Source organism: Porites lutea, chromosome 9, assembly GCF_958299795.1.
Source record: "Porites lutea chromosome 9, jaPorLute2.1, whole genome shotgun sequence".
Classification (NCBI taxonomy): domain Eukaryota; kingdom Metazoa; phylum Cnidaria; class Anthozoa; order Scleractinia; family Poritidae; genus Porites; species Porites lutea.
Genome location: NC_133209.1, coordinates 18585693 through 18605867, shown reverse-complemented (window position 1 = coordinate 18605867; position 20175 = coordinate 18585693). Strand labels below are relative to the sequence as shown.

The following is a 20175-nucleotide window of genomic DNA, read 5'->3' as shown; positions in this document are numbered from 1 at the left end:
GGTTATTGCTTCAAAAGGGCATTTCTGCAAATAATATCTGCATTAGTCATAAAGAGATACAGTCATACCTTCCCTAAGCAACCACCAAAAATGCGAAGAGTTAGTGGTCGCATACAGGAGGTGGTTGGTTATGAGAGGTGGTTTGTACATGGAGGTTCAACTTAGCCTGCGAGCAAGCTTTCCGGGGTGCTCTGGCGGCGGGGCAGGAGAAGGAAGAAGAGCTTGCAATTGCATCTCTGGAATTTAAACTCCACCTCCAATTCCCCTGTGGCTCCCCATCGACTGAGCTGTCAGATTTCTGCCAATCAGCGTGAAGCAGAACAAGCACGTGCCAAGGGTAATAAAGTCATTACTATGTCATCTCCACCAATCAGCATTTTGCAACAACTTTTTTGACATAGATATTCAAATTCCAGAAACATAGTTGCAAGCTCTCCTTCCTTTTCCCGCCCCGCCACCAGAGCGCCCCATGAAAGCTTGCTCGCAGGCTAGGTTTAACTGCAATAAATTATTACAATCTTTAACAGAGGTCGGGAGCTGCTAAATTAAGATATGGGTGTCAATGCGAGGAAACAAGGATCAGTTTTGGGGAAAAACTAAAGCCAGGGAGAGTATATAGACTACGAAAATTGGTCATGTTTAAAAACTGCAAGGATCGCAATCCCTTGGGACATCAAACCTAATCTTCCTCCAATTGGAACAGAACTGTTGTTTGGACCATTCAGAAATAACTCCAGATCCTGGATTTTTCTTTTTCATGTGTTCTGATAAATAACTGTGCCACGCCCTCCTTCCCAAAAGACATATAGAGATATAGGGAGGGCATGGTCTATTTTAGTGTTCAGCACCCCGTAATATCCCCCTCAAAATGGCGTGATCCCAGGAGTTGTATGTTACAAGTAGTTTGCCTGAATGTATATATTGTAATTTTTTTTTTTTTTTACCTCAGGTAGTTCTTAATTTTCCTTTGTTTCAACTTTATTAGTATACATTACCATAACCAAAAACAAAAGAAAAACAAAAATTACCTGAGATAAAAAATTCACTACAGCATATATCTAATAACTTCTGCTGACAAACAGTCCAATTCAAGACTATGGTACACTCACCCAGACAATCTCATCACTATTAATACAAAGTAGCTTCTCATGTGTGTGCCATTTCATATACATCTGCACCCATCCCTGCCCCCACCCCCACCCCCAATTAAGGTACCTAGAAATCTGTGGGGAAGGGACAGGGTTTTCAAGAGTCACACTTGAAGGGGGGTAGCTATGTCACTCAGAGCTTCTACGATGAACAAAACAACATCTTCTTGAGGCCCTCTTGGGGTAAGTATCTTCCTAGTCTGAATTCCAAAACCTGCCACAGTGATTTTGTCTGTGAACTGTGTCCCTGACGCATAAAAATTCTCAAGGACACAGAGTGATTGACAGCTTGCATCTTATGGGATGCAACGATTGATCAATCAAAGACATATTCTTGAAGAATGTCCTGTTTACATGATTTGAAAGTATAAAAAGGTCCCTCCAGACATTAGAGTACTAATATTGTCCTCTCATAAATAGGCTAAGAATAACTGAATGGGTAGACAGAAATATTTCAATGCAAATTCTCTGATACTATTTTTTTTTAAAGCAGCTGTGTTTATTTTACTGATGGAGTGGTTACTCAATACGTTTGCTATATAATTATGAAAAGCACATGGCTGAATATTATTTTCTTGTCAAGAAGACTGTAATAATAACAGTACACTAATACAGGGATAAGTAGACCTTGCAGACTTTCAGCCAATCATGAGACTTGTTCCTTCATAAGGCTTAATGATCCCTTCCGGAAAACTTTGCTCAACAGAAAGTTGACTACAGATTAAATGTGATTGTCTGGTTTCATGAGAGTTCTGGCATCTTTTTCGTAACGACTCATTGGGTTTTGAACTGGGACTGATACTTGCATCATGACAAGGGATGGGGTAAAGGGGAAAATGACGTATACTGCAATCCCCTTGAGTCTCCTGGGACTCCCATGGTCAGACTTAGTCGAGAAAGCATGGAATCAAACTTTGACGCATCTCAGGTTACCAGGTTTAAAACTTGGTGACAGCAGTCGCAACACACAACCCCTGCACTCAGTCGTAAGGGAAGTTATCTGCTTTGCTCTAACTAATAGGTCCTTAATGGATTTTCCCTTGTGATATGATATGAGGGGAGGCTCCTTAAAGATTTCTCTTAGCCCATGTTGGTTTTTTATAAGGTGCCATTTTCCCATAGTGTTTTCTTCAGTCTAAGTAAAGCCGGGTGGTATAGTGTAACAAAAGGTAGTAGTTTTTTTACGTGCAGATTTGTTGCTCTGTTGAAGAGCTGTTTGCCTATCGGCAAATTTTAACTCAGAGAGGTACTTTTTCACAATTGGGACAGGGTAGCCTCTTTCTATCAGGCAATTTTCAAAATTTTTGATATTTTCCTCAAAAGTGGTTTGAGAGGAATCGTATCAGTCCTTAGATGCCTGAACACTTCCCCTTTAATGAACAATTTCTTCACTCCTGGTGGTTGACATGAGCATGTGAATCGCTTCTGTTGGTTCATGGGCTCCTGGTTGGTTTATAATGTGTTTGCACATCTAAGGATTAGTTGCTTGTTGAATCTAACCCCTTTGTACACTTTTGTGTCCAAGAAAGTGATCTCTATTTCTGACATCTCATCTCTCTCTATTTGCCTTTTCCACAATTATTTTTAGCCCTCTATTTTGTCTCTAGAGATTTGTGTTCCCTAGGGAAAACACATTGTCAATATATTGTTTCCAAAACAGCGGTTCAATTACCCTCAGTGCCCAGAGACTTTTTATGCATGGTTTGCGGTTTGGTAAAGTCTTTATAGTGACCCACATGAAAGCCTTTTTTCTCTCATTTTCTCTCGCGGCTTCGACTCTAGTCACTTCTGCCTTTGGCCAAAGATCTGTCGGCCTGCAGCCAACACTGAAGCCTCCCACCACATGCAAGAAAAAATCCTCTGGTGATCAGGTTCAATACAACTCTGTCTCAGTATTTGGTTTTCTATTTGAGCCATGAAGAGGTTAGCAAAAGCAATGGCCTTCTTTGTTCCCATGGCTGTTCCACTGGTCTTCAGGTACAGTACCACTCAAAAGTAAGTTGACACTCGAAGCTCAAAACTCGAGACTCAATCCTCGCGTCTCGAAGCTCAAATGCTTCGAGTTTCGAGATGCAAGGATCCAGTCTCGAGACACAAGGATCAAGTCTTGAGTTTCAATGATCCAGGATCGAGGATCCAAGAAGCTAGGTTTTCCGAAAGAATGATGTTGTACAGTCATGTAGCTGTTCAGATATTTGCACCATCGATCAGTGCTTGCAGTGCGGCGTTCGGTAACTTTTTGAATTGTCAGGGTTTGGCAAGCTTTTAATAAGTGTGAATCGATATTTTCATTTTCACAGATTTATCCTGCATGTACAGTGTATGTAGCCTTTGCTCGCCATGTTCCGAGATTTTCACAGATGAACGGTGCTGCTCAGCAATTCATTCTGAGAATTAAGCTTGCTGCGGTTTTATGCAAATCTTGATGAAGATTACGACATTTGAGTTGTTATATTTGCTTGTTTGTCAAGCTTCAACTTCTTTTGTGTAAAGGCGGCTTAGGACATGTAGCCTTTCACTCGATAATTTTATTTGAAAACTCGGCGATTCCGTGGCTTGTCACACGCTTGACGTATGTAAATAATGTTGATAAAGTCATGAGAAACTACGTTTGTTCTAGAAAGCCAAATTTTCATGTGCATGTTTCAGTCGATACCGTGGCTTGTCACACTGTTACTGTATGTAAATATGCAAATCTACACGTGGTCACACAATAATTTCACGGAAAACTTCATTTGTAACAAAAAGCGACTTTTTTACAAGCATTTGAGTTATTAAATTTTCCATTAGTCAATTTCATATAATTTATGAAACCTCTCATTCACCATGTTCATTCAAAAACACGGCTCAGTGACTCAGTGAATTATAAAACTGGCTTTTACACAAATCTAGCTGATGTCACCGTAAATTTTGTTTGCTGAGGCGAGATTTTAACACACGATCATTTGAGTACGTTTGAGAAAAAGGTCCAAACTCGTTTCGATCAAACGACAGAAAGTGACAAGGAATGCATGAACCTGGCACGAGCACTCTGCAAAAAATCTGAAAAGTAGTTGTCACATGATTCGGAGTTTGACGGACAGACCTCGTGGTATCGATTTGTGAGATAGATAAGATCTAGTTTTCGGATCAAAGTGTGTGAATCTGTGATCTTGTTTTGGAATGATTAAAGAAGATTTATGGTTGAAAATAATTTTGGTTTGAGTACAATTATCTACAGAGTCATTTTAGTTATTGTTCCTTTCAAACAGAGGCTCTTTTTACCATTAGTCTGACGTAAGAACGATGGAAAGTCAAAAAGAATTACGGCTGTATACTGTGCACGAGCGATATTAATACCGTCATTTCTAGTATGAGTTGTTTCGTTGTTGCTTACTTTTTGAAAGCTATTACATATATGTACCTCGCCTTCACTTCTAAAAAGCAAGTTTCAAAAGGACTATTAACAGGAGAACAGAAGCGAACATTTTCGCTCTCAAAGTGCAAGCTTTGTTACGCGAAAGCAAACGAGTCTCACCCAATGCACGGAGCCGTGATTTTTAGAATGAAAGGTAAGTGTACACTTTTAGAGAGAGCGCTTTCTCAACTCCAAATTTAAAACTTGATCCTCCATCCTCGATCATCACAACTTGAGACTTGATCCTCTAGACGTGAGTCTCACGTCTCGAGGATCAAGAAGCGAGTGACTGTCAACTTACTTTTGAGTGGTACTGTAGTTGTTACCGTGAAATTGGTACGAGTTTTCTTTTAATATAAGATAGAGAGATACTTGGTGGGTACATGGGGGGTATTCCCGGGAATTTCCCGTGGACGTGTGCCACCCATTTCTTCAAATCCGGACCCTATTTCAGCCTAAAAAATGTTATTTTCTACACCTGTTTTCAGACCCAGCCTCTTAAATCCATACCCGTTTTCAGAGCTGCTATAGGTATAGAATTAAGACCAGAGTTCAAACAAGATTTCTTAAAATCTATTTTGAATTCACATATTACTCTTTCTTTCGGATTCAGTTGGAATTGAAATGACAAATACGTTAATACACTCCCGTAGTTTCCTCAAAAACCATAATCAATTCCAAACCATAATAGGCAAAATCTTACCCATTTTCAGACCGAAACAGCGCAAAAACCCTACCCATTGGGGCGGCACATGCCTATATGGCTTATATAAGAGAGTACCCTCTGGGGTAGATATATGGGATTTCCCTCCATAAAAATCTTTGTATGCATACATACAGTGGTTAGGCCCTCTTCGTGTGGTAAGTAGGTGTAGAGGCGAAGCTCTGACGGTCAATATACTTCCTTGACAACTAAGTGCAGCAGTCGTGTGTTTCCCGCTGCCAATTTTTAAACCAAGTTTAGGGAGGAGGAAGAAACTGCCCCAAAAAGAAGGGAGGAGGGAGATTTACCCTCCTGTACCTCCCCCACTCATTATTCCTTGTTAATAGATTCACTTCATGATGAGGTTTAAAAAAGTTTGATCTTAATGCTACGTGCTTTTACTTTTACAGGGATTACTTAAAGTTTCATTGAATTTAAATGCAAGACTTTACCATAATCTTGTTAAGTCTTACCTTAGCACAAATGCCACAACCAATACATAACGATTCTGAAATTTTGGCAATCTTACTGGTGGGTTCTACTTCAATACAGAGTTTCCCTGTCAAAAAAAAAACGAGACATAGATCCATTTTCATGTCTCAAGTTAAAAGATAAAACACAATTTAAGGATCGAGCTAAAAAAGGAGTAAAAATTATAAAACGTACCCATTCGAACAACAGGACAACTCTTCTTACATTCCTGTCTACATCTTTTCGGTTTACATCTGTCATTACTCACTATGGCAATTCGAGTGAGTTTATCTTGCGTCTCTTGATTCTGTTTTCCACGAGCAGCCATGACTCGAAATAAAAACGACAAACTAGAATGTTTCTAAAAATTGGCCGGTAAATCAAAATGGCTTCCGGACCACGTGAAGCAAAAAAGTGCGCACGCAAATGCACAGCGGACTTCCGGTCTCATTCAATCGGACTTTTTTGTCTGACAGTCTCTCGCAAAACGGAAGAAAAACGTCTCCCTTGTAAGTGAGAAATCAAAAGTTTTTTCTTTTTCCAAAAAATTACTCTCTTTTGAGGAAAGATGATGCAAAGCCGGGGAAATCAATGCGCTATTTTGGTCTTCCGAGGGCGGCCATCTTGAAAATGGTGCAATATTGTACATTTTCCTTCATGTAAACTGCATGAAATGGTTTATGTGCATTTGTTTCCAATCCTCACTCCTATTATTTAAAGATGGCTGCCTTGTGGTTGCGTTTCATTCGAAGTGAAGTTTGTTCTAATTGTACAGCTTTTGCTTCTAATTGGCGAGTAAATCGTCCTTTTTTGTTTTTAAGATATTATTCTAAGGCTCTTGACGGCGATAAATTTGTAGGCCATGAAATCGACAAACTGGAGGATGGGAACGACAATGGCGTATTAGGAAGCCACAGGCACATGGATAGGAGAGAGAAATCAACGACTGTAAGCTCATCGTTAAAGGAATATGAGATCCCCTATCACGAAAATTCGAGCTTGTACGACTACGTGAAGAAACTAGAAGAATCCACAGCTCGTGGTAAGGGAACCATTCTGAAATCGTGGTCTCGACTCACTAGACAACCTAAAAATCCGAACTTGAATGTCTCAGGTGGTTTCAAGACCGGATCTCTTCAATGTCTTGGTCTGACAACTCATCTTCTTGAAGAAAGACTTAGATTCTTATCGCAAATGGGAATCAAGGGGAAAGACGCCTTGATAATTTCCCTCGAATTTCCAGCTATCCTATCCTGGGATTGCCCTAACTTCTCTAAAATATTAAAAGTTCTCTTGGATCTAAACTGTGACATTGTTCGACTGATGTGTCGAACCCCATTCGTGTTTGGTCTTGAATATGCAAGGGTGACAGAAAACATACAAAGACTTACAAATGCTGGGGTAAAATACATGATCATTGGCAAGCTAGTAAGCCAACACCCTCTCATTTTGAGTTTTCCATTACGGGACGATAGCCTGGATTTGATTAAGCTTCTGTTGGATTGCCACAAAAAGCTGAAGTGTGATGACGTTATTATTGAAGAAAATGTTAATGAAGAAAAGGCAGTGTTAGACCTACTACTTCAGCCTCTAGAAAAATCTCAAGAACAAGTCAATTTGCAAGACAAACTTAAGCAAGTAATAAGCTTTCTTTATGAAATGCAAGTGTCTCCATTAATCATTGCAGCTAAGAATCCCATGGTGTTTAATACTGATGTTGATACTTTGAGAACTGCTATTGAATTTTTCACTAGCAAACCACTCTTGTTGGAAATGGAGGTAATTCAGGAGCTTTTGACATCAAGATCAGAACTGTTTGTAAACTTTGATGCTGAAGTGATGTATGATCGGGTGCAGTTAATTTATGATATAGTCAAAAGTCCAACAGCACTATACAATATAATAATTGTACAGTCAGGTTTTGTATTTGAAAAAAGCAACACAAAGATGGAAGACATTATTGAGTGCCTTCAAAATCTTGGTATTGGTTACAAAGAGATGCGCGGTCTGATCACTTTAAAAAACTTTTTTTCTTTGGAAAAGCAGGAATTGTCAGAAAAAGTTGAGTACCTATTAAAGGTTGATGGAATAACAATGGAAAATATACAAAATAATCCTGCATGCCTTTTGAAACCACTTTCACACCTAAGGGAGAGGGTGGAATTCCTGAAAGCCAACAAGCCAACTGTTTTGAATGACTGTGACCTTGGTCAGATTATGACAACCAAGAATAAGGAATTTGCTAGTGAAGTTTGTGGATCATCATTGGAACACTTTGATAAGTTTGTGGAAGGGATGACAGAAAAGTGAATTAAAGTGACCTGGTTTCTGGGGCCTTCCGAGGGGGTATGTTGTCTCTTTGTCGTCCAATTCTGAGACTACCTGTCGCCTGGTAGGTTAGGAAAAAACATTGCTGTCCGATTTTAGCTGGGATGGGACAAACATGCCGCTGTCAGTTCAGAATAAATTGGAGACACTCAATTTAAAATTTACGGTGGATATAATGCCTGGAAAAAAATTAAATATGGTTATTAACCGTTCTCCCTCAAGGGACTATTCTTGAAAAAAACCATAATAAAAAAATGTTGCAAAGAAAATAATTCAAAATTAATTTTGCTGCCAAAACAGCCATGATGCAGAAGTGAATAGATGTCGTGTTCACTACTTAAAAAATTGATTGTCGCTGTGACAATTCTTTCGTTCTTTTCTGTTGATGGTAGATGCTTTCCAAGAGCATTATCACCAGTTTTCAGGGGCATGTTGCCTGTCCCTTCTACCCTTTAGAAGGCCTCGTTAATATTATCTTTGCAGCTGATGAATAAAATGCAAATGGTTTACTTGTTGGTGTTTAATTTTTCTGACTCTTTAACCCATTTTTTGACCCTCATACCTAATGTGATATCATCATTATATTAAAGGGGGAGTGATAGGATTTTGATTGGGTTGTCTACCAGCCTGAGAAAACAGACAACATTTTGCGACACCACCACTGGTTTCATAGCAAAATGACGTCTGAGGAACAAGTGCAGAAATTCCATACTGATGACGTGTCACTACCCAGATCTGGGTTGTGCATCTGATTGGTTGTGCCGCATGGGAAATTTGATTCAACCAATCAGAAGCACTTCCCAGATCTTGGTATTGACATGTCATCAGTATGGAATTTCTGCACTCGTTTCTTGGACATCATTTGGCGGGAAAACCAGTGGTAGCGTCACCAAACGTTAGGTGTTGTCTCAAAAAGGCAGGCTAGTTGTCTACTTAAGGGTTGCTTGGGATAAGAGGGGATGAAGTGTATTTTAATCAGGTATTTTTTAGTCTGCTAAGTTGCCAGTTTCTTTCCCAAGAACATAAGGTGCAACCAACAAGGCATTGGACACAAGAGAGAGCAAAAAAGACCAAGTTTGGACTGCAGGCAGTCCCTTTAGTTAGTTGAGTTGAAGCTCAGCACCTGGACTAGAGATAGTGGTTTAACCCCTTAAGCCCCAATATCCACGAGCAAAAAAATAAATTCTCCAACAGGGTTGTCATTAAGAGCTGGGGGCTGGGCATTTTCCCCGGCTACTATGAGTGTGGCCCCCGGCTACTTTTATTGAAAAATAGAAGAAAAATAGAACCAAACAAAATTCCTCTACAGCTGTTTGATTTTCCCGCCTACTTGTTGTGTTTACCCGGCAACGTGAAATCTTAGTGACAACCCTGCTCCAAACTGATCATAAAAGAATAAGTTGAGAGAATTGATAAAAGATCAAAGCATTTTCTCTTAGGTGATCATGTCGTTAATTCTCATAACCTTATATCTTAACAAGGTATGGATATCATTGGGAGAAAATTGATGTTGGTCACCAATGGGACTTAACGGGTTAACCTGCATAGCAGTTGGCTCAGGGTGTTTTTTGCACAAAAACCACACACCTGCTATGCAGTTCAACCAGTAAGATGTCTAGTTTGGACTGCAGGCAGTCCCTTTTCAGTCAGTTGAGTTGAGGCTCTGCAGAACGAGAGAGAGTGGCTCAGCCTGCATAGCAGTTAGTTTAGGGTATTTTTGACCTATACAGGCTAAGAGTTGCTAAACCAGCTTCAAATGGCATTTTTCAGTAAAATGTGTAGGGACTTGTACCGTTAAAATTCCAGACAAAAATGTGATTGCTCCAATGTACGATAATTACGTTGTGGTTCAAATTTATCCTTGGTTTAAATTTTATTTTCCTTTGTTCAAACTCATTATCGTACATAACCATACCCTATAAGAAAGGAATTTAAACTAATGATAAGCGTTAATTGGACCACAACACATACAGTCACTTTTTACAGTCCCCTTTTTTTTGGAGATCATCAAGTTCATGTGGTGGGACAAAACACGTCCCAGAATCCAAAAACACCCCCAGACTCCAAAACACATCCCACAATCCAGTAACACTTCTCAGAATTCAAAAACACGTCCCAGAATCCAAAACACATCCCAAAATCCAAAATACGTCCCAGAAACCAAAGACACTCCCCAGCAACCCAAAACACATCCCAGAATCCAAAGCACATCCCAGATAACAAAAACACTTCCCAGAATCCAAAATGCTTCCCAGAATCCAACAGTGTTTTGGAATCTGGGAAGCATTTTGGATTCTTGGATGTGTTTTTGGTTTTTTGGGATGGGTTTTGGATTCTTGGAAGTGTTCAGGGATTTTGGGATGTGTTTTGTCTCTATGAGCCACAATAAGTTCAGGTGCTTTCTGTAAGGAGTGGCCACCCTGGTGCTAATCTTATAATGGAACAAAAGGGAACTCTAAGCAGTCTAATAATTTTAAAAAAATCTGTTACTTAATAAAAAGCCAACCAAACTTAATTCCTTTAAAGTTTATTTCACATTTTCAGACAACAAACTCATATGGGATTGGCTCCAGTGTTTCTGGAGTATTTCTCTTGGTACGAACAAAGTGTGAAAGACGTGGAGGAGTGGGCTGAAAAAAAAAATAAATAAAAGATTTAGGAAGTGGTACATGTGTATACCTTGTCACAAAAGAAATTGAATAGGTTCATGCAAACTGCATACGGCTCCTTTGTTTCCTCTTTGGAGGACATTTGCAAGGAGCTCTTCAGTTACATACATACAGACTTTATTGAGATTCCCTTAAACAGGGGTTTTCAGTCACAATGTTAACTATTACATAATACTGGTAATTAGGAAAAGAAAACTTATTTAAAGGTTATTATGTTACATCACTTTAATTTAGTTGGCTGCTCTACTGCCTTGACCAGGTGTAGGGAAATTCTCATTGACGCAAGCCAGATAACCCTTTAGACCCCCTAACTCCATTGTAACCATTTTAATTGTAAATATGTTATTGCCCTCTCCCCTAAAGGCTTTTCAGGGATAACAATTGTCAAACACTGGTTGGGGGACCTTTGCCAGACTGTTTAAGCAGCAGTTTAAAAGTAATGAAGAAATGACTGATGATACTCCCTTATGTGAATGTGAATTTGAGATAGACCACCACACTGAGGACTACATCCCCTAATCATCACAAACAATGTGTGGGTTTTTTTATTTATGTGCAAGGATAAAGAGATGGGGCATACGATTTATCCCCCTTATCCAAAAAGACTAGAAAACCTAATCTTTTGTAGATGTCTGGGAGTCATTTGTAGATTTCCACCTCTGATCAAAATATCATTCAGTGACCTTGCATATTTTCCAACTGATTTGCCACAACAAAAAGTTCTTCCAAAAGCATTCATAGCCATTTCAACTACAAACAGAAAGTCACACTACCAACTGAGCCCTCAGAATGGTCATGTGAGCTATACAACAACTCACAAGGCTGTGCAATAGGGAAAATTGAAGGGAAACTGAACCTGTGAAGTCTAGGTGCCCAGCATATGATTTGTATGAAGAAAGGTAAAATTTTCCAGTCATATGAGAGCAAAAGTTGGCTGCCAGGGACCACAAGGCTCTGCTACAGCGCAGCCTTGACTCAAATGCAAACAATTGTTTTTCTGTTACTAACAGTTAAGTGACGCCGGTAGTATTTAAAAAGGACAGGCAAGTCTCAGCAGTTGACATTTTTCACTGAACTTGTAACATGTCTAAGATTCATGTGATGGTCAGAGGGAAGATCAGAAAAAAAATAGAGGGTCAAACAAACTGCTGAGGAGAGGAATCACACCTTTCTCTTGCAGTCAACCTTGAGTACACCCTTTTCCTTGGCTGCCTTCTTCTTCTGTTCATTTTCCTTGACACGCCTGTAAAGCACAACTGTCAGTATTACCAACACTGTTTAAAGTGAATACTGTAACTATGGTGTCAGTAAAACCTGTTAATCTCTTTTGTCTCCTATGAATAATAGGAAACAAAAGCAAGAACAAAGTTTACCCTTTATTTCGTCGGGGTGTTCATTCTCTTGATAACTAATGGGTATATCAGGTAGCATAATTAAATTAATATTGCTGTCAGAAAAAGAAAACCAAATGCTGCAAAATGAATGTAATGCAATCAAATCTACATTGTGCTTATAATGTGATGACAAAGTATCAGCTTCATTTCTCAGGGAAACTTGTCACCACCCTTTCCCACTGACTTAAGGTAAATTATAGTCTAAAAATTTAATCAAACCCTGTTGATAGTAGGTTACTCTACTCAAACCAGCTCCCTACTTCAAATTAAGTATTGAAACCCCTGCATTTCTAAAACTAAAGAAAAAAAAAGATTATTTTCAGACCTCAAGAAGTCATCTCTGCACTTTGAGTGCTTGATGTGCTCGACTCGTACATTTATACTCTTTGCCAATATTTTTCCCCTGCAGAAATAAAAACATAACATCATTAATTACATGTGGCAGCTTTCAACAGGGAGCTAGTACTAAACAAATAGTTTACCTTTACCCAACATTATTTTCTTGCCATTCGTATTAAAAACAAATTACAGTCAACTCTCGCCTTGCAGACACCCCGCTATAACGGACACCCCAATAATACGGACAGCAGCTAAATCCCCAGCAAACAGAAATTACAGATGTTTGACTGAAATCAACTCCCGCTATTACGGACACTCGCTAATGAGGACACTAACTCGAGGTCCCCATAGTGTCCCCTATAAAGGGAGTTGACTGTATCCTTTGTTTTCTTTTTTGTTTCTTTCTGTTATCCTTGTTGTTGTTGACTATTTAAATACATTGTAGCACTCAACAAAATTTCATAAAGTGTGTGTGGAGGGGGTACTTGGGTTAATTTTTGCTGGCCTTTAAGAACCCATATCCCATTTTAGTAAAATCTAACTAGTGGTCTATTATCAATGCTGCATTCTGATTGGTTGAGCTACTACTAGGCTATATGTTATAGCCCACAAGTAACGAAAAGTGCCCGCTTTTTGGCAGCAAAAAAGGACTAAAGTCTAGTTGTTTTGTCTCAATATTTTTGACAAACTACTTAGATTTTACTAAATTTTCTTGACTAGATTACCTATCATGATGTTGCATTTTCAATAGAAACAGAAACTGACTACTGTAAGTTGGGATCATGAAAAGTAGGGTATAAATTAGCCACAGAATAGACTATTTAACAATTATTCCTCTCACCCTCAAGGTCAGTTTCTGTTTCTATTGAAAATGCAATCATAATAGTTAATCTAGTCAAGAAAATGTGACTCCAACCAGCAGCACATCCTCATTGGCTTATAACTAGGAAGTAAACCCCCCACCCCCCACCCCCAAGGAAATTTCTGTAAATATGTCCCAGAAAAAAAATCAGTGAGTAAGTTTCAAACCATTTAAGGTGGCTCAACTGGATTTTTTTTGTTCAAACTTTGCCATAACCAAGGTAACTAAGGGAGGTACAAGCTCCCTTTCTGAAAACAAAATCCTAGTACCGAGAAATACAAAGGTAAGTAAAAAACGTAATGGCATCATTGTGTTACCATGGCAACTCTCATGTCAATAAAACATACATCATAACAAATTTTTATCTTTATACAGTGCAGCTGTGGTAACCTTTTTCTGATATCTTTGTTAATGCCAACTTAGTAAACACTCAAAGTAGGGAGGTATACTCCCTAAAAAATCCAGTCAAGCCACCTTAACTGATACAAAGCAGAAAAACAAGTTTATCTTATTGGTCATTACTTTTTTAGGTATTACATTACAAAATCCTGCCTACTGAAATGTGTCGCTAGAAAATGCAAATTTTCCTGTTAATCAAATGTCTCCTACGTGTATTATTTGTAGGTGGAAATTAGTGAAACATCTTGATTGTTTTGGAGGGAACAGAACAACAAACGATACCAGAAAGATCAAGTTATGTGGTCTTAAAGCAGGTTGCATGACCCTATTTAGTTACAGCATTTCTCACAACTTTCCCACATTAAAATGTTGGAAAGAAAAGTCTGAAGCGAAGCTTTAAAAATCTTGATAGTCAAAATAAATAGGGTGCCCAAAAAGGCAAGCATCTGGGAAATCAAAGGCAACATTTTTGTCTCCACCGAAATCTGTCGAATGAAGGGTAATTTGCATCTTAGTGTAAGTGAAGCGAATAGATGCATATTGCCGTGGTTGTAAACACAACGTTTCCTCGAAGTTCCTCACATGAAAGAATTCAGCTTTCGCAAAAATGATATAAAATGTAAAATGAAACAAAGCAAATCAAAAAGTGGTAAGAAATCCAAGATATTTCAGTTTGATGGAAAGTACCTTAGCAGGGACCGCGGAGGGGGAGGGGCTGGTAGGGCCACGGCCCCACCACTTTTTTGCGCCCCCGCCCCCACGTTTTGCGCTAACTGAGAAAAATAAGTAAAATAAAAAAAAAAGACTCCGCTATATTCTCTGTATTTTCTTTAATTTCAAACGCCAGGCATTTTGTGGGGCTCCTGTGCTTCTCGCGGTAATTGTGCCCTTGGGCCGACTTGCCCCTTGATCAAACGCCATGCCTTGGCCATCCTTTCGCTTCGTTCGGCAGCGTGTTTTGTACTTCCAGCTCCGGCAGAGTTTTTTATCAGTTTTATCAGACGAAATGAAGAAAATTACTAGCCTTTTCAAGCCAAAGGAAGGTGAGTGGTTGTTTTGAGTTGATAAAAGTTTTATATTTTGTCTTTCTCCTTTCGAATCAATGAAATATTCGATGGCAAGAAAAATTACATTACTTGAACAGTGAATGACCATAGTATTTTCTATACTAAAATTGTAATCGCGTCTTTTCTTGCATTGAATCTGAACTGACCGTGTATGGTGTATGTTGGTCGTTTACTAGAGTTATCTGGGACTTTGTCAAAGTCTGTAAGCTCTGCAGAAAAGATGACAACTTCTTGCAGTGAAAATGGTGAGTTTGATTTGACCAGTAAACATTTCAATATATTGTTAAAAGTTTTATTCCTTTTTTCGATTTTCAATATGAAAAAATTATTTTCAATTGTCAGCCCTCCCACTTTTCACCTTACTCTGCGGTCCCTGCTTAGGCGAAAGGATAGGTGATATGCATACTGTTAAAAACAACTTTCAGCGCAATTTGAAACCGTTCGATGTCCTGTTTGTTTTCCTAATATTCTGTACATTCCACTGGCTTAAATCAGAAAAATGTGTTATAAAGTCAAAATCATTTTCAAGTTAAGGGATTACATTTCCCAATTAAACAGAGAATAGCATGAAAGTTTCCAATTATCGATTTGCTTACGTTAAATTACCTTTGTATCATGGAAACAATACAATAACACTTGATATTCTAGAGTCAAAGGAAGCGACAGGCGTTGGTATCCTTTGTGAGAGCACAAATAGTCATGGTCATCAACAGGCAAAATTCCATATTTGATGTATTTAAGAGTAACAAGAGAGAATTTAATTTTTTTGAATCACTGAAGTAGCATCACTAGGTGAGCATGGCGAAAAAAAAACTCTCATACTTGACTTGTTTGTTGACAACAACTCCACAAGCACGCTTGGTGACATTGAAAATACGGCCAGTTTTACCATGGTACACCTTGTGCGGCATTCCTTTGTGGATAGCGCCATTTACCTTAACAATGAGAAAAAATTAATAAACTCAAGTTCAAGATGTACTCAAAGGCCAGGCCCAGACCAATACTCAGGGTCATAAAATTAGTATGTGTAATCAAATGGTGACGAGTGAAATTAGGGAATAATTTGACGCGCGTTTTATCCAAATCCTAATAATTTCCCGAGCCTGAAGGCAAGGGAAATTATTAGGATTTGGACAAAACGCAAGTGAAATTATTCCCTAATTTCACGAGTATACCATTTGATTACCTACTAATATCATGGGTGACGAATTACGTTAGCAATCTTGGATTTTTGACATGTTTATCCTGGATCGTATCGATCGAGAACTCCTGCACTCTCTCGAACGTTTAGAGCTTAAATTTGACTTGAGTTCAGAGTTTTTCGACAAAATACCTGTTCGAATCCTTCTTGATGTGCTCTTTTGTGTGTTCAGGTTTTTTAAAGCGTCTTTTTTGCCCTGACATCTTCATTCATGACATTTTAAAACTTCGTTGCCATCTTGACACTGAGACGTACGGAAGGTTGCCATGGCAATTTTGTAATTTCATTTGTGAAATTACAAATTAACGCTGAAATTTCGCGCCAAAATTAAGGAGTAATTCGTCACCTATGATATTAACTGAGAAATAAAGCTTAACTTCCCTTGCCCTGCAAACAGCTAGATCATTGGGTGGTTCAGATGACTACACTATACATAAAATGGTGGTTTTGTACCCAGTAGGAGACGTACAAAAGTAGCGTTCTCAATTGGTTCTTTTGTGCTTAATACATTGACACTCAAATACAGTGCATGTATGGTCATTTTGAGCCAATTAAAAAGATAAATGTCAACAAAACATTTTAAGACATTATTTTGTTTTTCACAGTAAACAACAAAGAGGCAGAACAATATGGAAAAGATTAAGTCCTCTGACTGTTTCAGTGTCCACCAGAAGGAGACACGCAAACGGCAAATGTAGTGCCAAATGATTTGACACAGACTGCTTCTTTTAAGGTTGTTGTGTTAATATTGAAACATGCAAAATAAAGAGTCCTACCTTGATATCCACAATATCACCAACTTTATAGGTTTTTAGATAAGTTGAGAGATGGATTGTACCTAAAGCAAAGAAAAAATCTGCCATTACTTCACTTCCTTTCATTTATCAATGAGCTTTGGTATTCTTGTGTATTTTACAGAGCACCTAAATTTCTATTTTGAGGTATTTTTCACTTCACAAAGCACTTCTCAATTGTCCATGGACGGTTTCATAAGTGTCCATTGTCTGTATAGTTACAGTAAAATGACCAAAAGCTGGCAGGGAACAACACCAGATGTCCATCTTGGAGATGTGGGAGAAAACGAGCTGGTATATACCTGATTGAAAAAATGTGGTGGCTAAAACGTATAAATCATGAATGATGAGGCTTCAAGGATTTATGGGTATACGTTTATTAGCAAAGCAAATTCAAAGTTATTTCGTCAAACGTTTACATTATCATGAGATGCCTGTGCGGATGCAAATCCCTAGAGTACTTTGTTTAAGGTATGCTGTTGTCGTTTTTTGTCTTCCAAGAAAGATTTTAGGTAGGGGTGTAATGATTCATATTCGTTGCGGTTCAATTCGATTTTGATTATTGCCTTTCGATTTCGATTATTTCGATTCGATCATGTAAATGTTTCTTAACCCATTCGCTCCTGGAGATTTTGCCAAAAAACGCGTTTTAAAGCTAGTCGAGTGGTTTTCTGGTCACTGTTGTGCAATAAAGGGCTAAAAGTTACCACAAACCGGTTTACAGGTCGTACACTTCATGGCCTTCTGATCCAGATGCAAAATATCAACTTGTGAAGTTCGGGCATGCACAGAAAGCAAAATTTCGACATAGTTTTTGGGTTAAAAGTGACACAGCAGTCTTGACTTTTACTTTTCGCTTTCTCTCCTCCTCTCTTTTTTCGCTTTTCTTGCCTCAGTTTTTTTTTCTCTTGCTGGGCAAGAGTAGGCTTCATTTTGGTGGGAATAGTTTTTAGGAAACCTTTTAGGATCTTAGGATTAGGTGAAAGGAAAGGTAGGTGGGCAATGGAACAAGATTTTCATGGAGATTTTCAGGTCAATGTTACATGGTTTTTTGCCTCTTTCTCCGGTGTCCTTGACTGAATTGTGCTCATTCTGGTATGGTTTGAAAGATCTCTTCACTCTGCACAAGTTAGCAGACAAAGTTGTCCTTGACCGTTAAAACTGATGACGTCACAATGGGTAGAAAGGACGTGGGATCCGCACGGCGGTTACGGGCCGTTCAGGGGCGAATGGGTTAATTCTTATAACATAACGTGTAATGTAAACAACATGTAACCCTAAACCCTGAATTTGAGAATAGTAGCAGGGAAAGGATGATTCACAGTTGCTTGGTTTGTCGCCATGTTTGAGAACCTGACAAAGAGCGTGTCGCACATAGTTTGCCTTATTTGGAAATTCTCAAGGGGTGGTTGAAGGACAGCATTTTTACCAGGCAACACAAAATGGCGCACGAAATGCTATCGTCTTTGCTCATCAATATTAAACACACAATTTAAAGCGTTCTGGATTCCGATTTTACAATAAATAACTCACTAAGGGCACCCTGGAAAAGGTGTGCAAAAATCGAACCAAAATCAAAACTTGGAAGCAAAGAATCGTGAATCAAACCAAACAGTCATAATCGCTACACCACTTATTTAAGGTCCTATCTTATGATTGTCAAGTGTGCGTTAGCGATATAACTACGCTATTTAACTGTAAACATCTCTTATGTGTCAAGCACAGGTGAAGTTGTGAGCAAGTTATCGTCATGAAAACTGGAAACAGTTTGACGTTTTCTGGAATGTGTCGACACAAAAAGCTTCGATAATGTAATCATTTCTGAAAAAAACTTTAAATCTGCAATGCTAACAAAGTTCTACCCATAAATCCATTACCTCCCATCGTTCATGGTTTACGTTTATTTTTAAAGCGACAACGTTTTACCAATCAGGTGTATCACGTTATGGGTACTCTCTATCCATTCCAGCAAAACGAAACAACAGTGCAATTTAGCATTCACATAACATTCTCCGAAAGATACTATAATAGCGTAATTGACAAAAGTTTTCACATAAAAGAAAAAGGTTGACTGAGCTCCAGGATGAGGGAAATCACAGGCACACAGTTGTTCAAAGGTGGATAAATCTCTATCCACTGGACATTGCAATTGGTCTCCCTAAAAGTTATCTACCAGATAATAGTTTATCCAGTGGATAACACTATCCAGCTTTTGAAAGACTGTGACCAGAACCTCGAACAAACAAGTGGACGAGTGGTACTCGCAGTAAAACGTACCGTGATTCTTGAACCCTCGAGAGAACATGTAGCGCGTACCGCGCCTGACACCCGTTGGATTAACCATTTTTATGGACCCCTATAATTAAAAATATATTTTAAGTTTAATTTAAAGCGACGAATACGCGTGATAACGTTGAAAATTTAGAAATTTTCGGAGTTACCTTCCAACCACGTGAACCAAAATGGTGGAAAACGAGAAAGAGAACGAAGCGAGGCTAGCAACCCATAATGCAACAGGCACTCGCAGGGTTTACCAGTCTTTCGCGTTCATCGTATGAGAGGTCATGCGCTTTCTGTTAATGAATAGTCTGAACTTTTTTCATAAGTTACTTCTCACTGTTGTACCCTAAAAATTGGAAACTGACCATAAAGAAGTGGATTGCAAAAACCCACTCTTGAGGTCACAAGGGAATTAATAAGAGGTCTACTCTGCTTGTGGACCTTGTGCTAGCTACGTTCCTTGTCGGAAGAAGGCCTGAGATTTAACAAAAGTAAAGACATGGCAACATCTCCAGGCCCCTACTACAAGGAAAGGAATAAAGCTCTGGGGTGGGATGGGGGGGCTGTAAAAAGGGGACTCGGATAAATTAAGATATAGCATATTAATTTACGAGCCTGCATTGGATCATTTTAGATCATTTCATGTTACGAAGGTGGCGTGGTGGCGCCAAGGCAGTTGACATAGTGAACTTCGATTCCAGTGTAAGTCTAGGCTCAAGGGTCTTCAAAACCACGCTGTCGGGGCTTTGCGTTTTTAGGCACCAGCAACTTTGTTCCGGTTTGTCTCTCTTTATACATGCAGGTGTATAGGTGAGTAAACGGCGACATACTGCGGCACATAGGGTTAGCTAACTCTACTAGGATTCCAATACTCCTCGGTGTTTTTTGCTTTGAACAGCGGGATATTATGAGCTCCCCCGCGAAGGCCCTAATGGCAGGTATGTCCCTTTACTTTTTTCATTCGGTAGACGTCATATAATGTGCCAAAAATTAAAATGTGGTCGCGACAACTTGGCCCTTTATCCGGCTCTTGGACTTCCTTTATAGCGTCTGTAAAATTGGCCACCTTGGTTTTTGTTTTTGAAAAACATTCATAATCAAAGCAGCAGTGTAAAAAAGATTG

The 20175-nt window shown here is 39.0% G+C and overlaps 3 protein-coding genes across 3 annotated transcripts in view; 1 reads left to right on the top strand and 2 right to left on the bottom strand.

Annotated features, from left to right (window-relative positions):
* LOC140947281 (ATP-binding cassette sub-family E member 1-like) overlaps nt 1-6155 on the bottom strand; it is a 33128-nt gene extending 26973 nt beyond the window's left edge. The window contains exons 1-3 of the mRNA XM_073396340.1: nt 5915-6155; nt 5722-5807; nt 1-24 (exon numbers count right to left, since the gene is read on the bottom strand). The exon at nt 1-24 is cut by the window's left edge and continues 74 nt beyond it. Of these exons, the coding sequence (XP_073252441.1) occupies nt 1-24; nt 5722-5807; nt 5915-6047 (243 nt within the window). The 5' untranslated portion in view covers nt 6048-6155. The remainder of the gene's footprint in view (nt 25-5721; nt 5808-5914) is intronic.
* Nucleotides 6156-6498: 343 nt separating this feature from the next.
* On the top strand, nt 6499-8121 carry LOC140947933 (uncharacterized). The gene has a single exon (XM_073397162.1). The coding sequence runs from the start codon at nt 6641-6643 to the stop codon at nt 8027-8029; it is 1389 nt and encodes a 462-aa protein (XP_073253263.1). The 5' UTR covers nt 6499-6640; the 3' UTR covers nt 8030-8121.
* A 2437-nt stretch (nt 8122-10558) lies between these two features.
* On the bottom strand, nt 10559-19292 carry LOC140947627 (large ribosomal subunit protein eL21-like). Its single transcript, XM_073396773.1, has 7 exons — nt 19214-19292; nt 19050-19128; nt 16755-16816; nt 15600-15712; nt 12436-12513; nt 11884-11959; nt 10559-10677 (listed from the first exon to the last, which is right to left on the bottom strand). The coding sequence occupies exons 2-7, from the start codon at nt 19114-19116 to the stop codon at nt 10588-10590; spliced, it is 486 nt and encodes a 161-aa protein (XP_073252874.1). The 5' UTR covers nt 19117-19128; nt 19214-19292; the 3' UTR covers nt 10559-10587.
* Nucleotides 19293-20175: the final 883 nt, after the last annotated feature.

What these genes read in the sequence shown, in the direction of transcription:
- LOC140947933 (XM_073397162.1), top strand. Translation starts at nt 6,641, where the DNA reads ATGGATAGGAGAGAGAAATCAACGACTGTAAGCTCATCGTTAAAGGAA.
- LOC140947627 (XM_073396773.1), bottom strand. Translation starts at nt 19,116, where the DNA reads ATGGTTAATCCAACGGGTGTCAGGCGCGGTACGCGCTACATGTTCTCT. An exon ending in GTGATATTGTGGATATCAAG is followed by an intron (nt 15,713 to 16,754) that starts GTAGGACTCTTT and finishes CTCATTGTTAAG; the next exon opens with GTAAATGGCGCTATCCACAA. An exon ending in AGGTTGACTGCAAGAGAAAG is followed by an intron (nt 10,678 to 11,883) that starts GTGTGATTCCTC and finishes TTTTTTTTTCAG; the next exon opens with CCCACTCCTCCACGTCTTTC.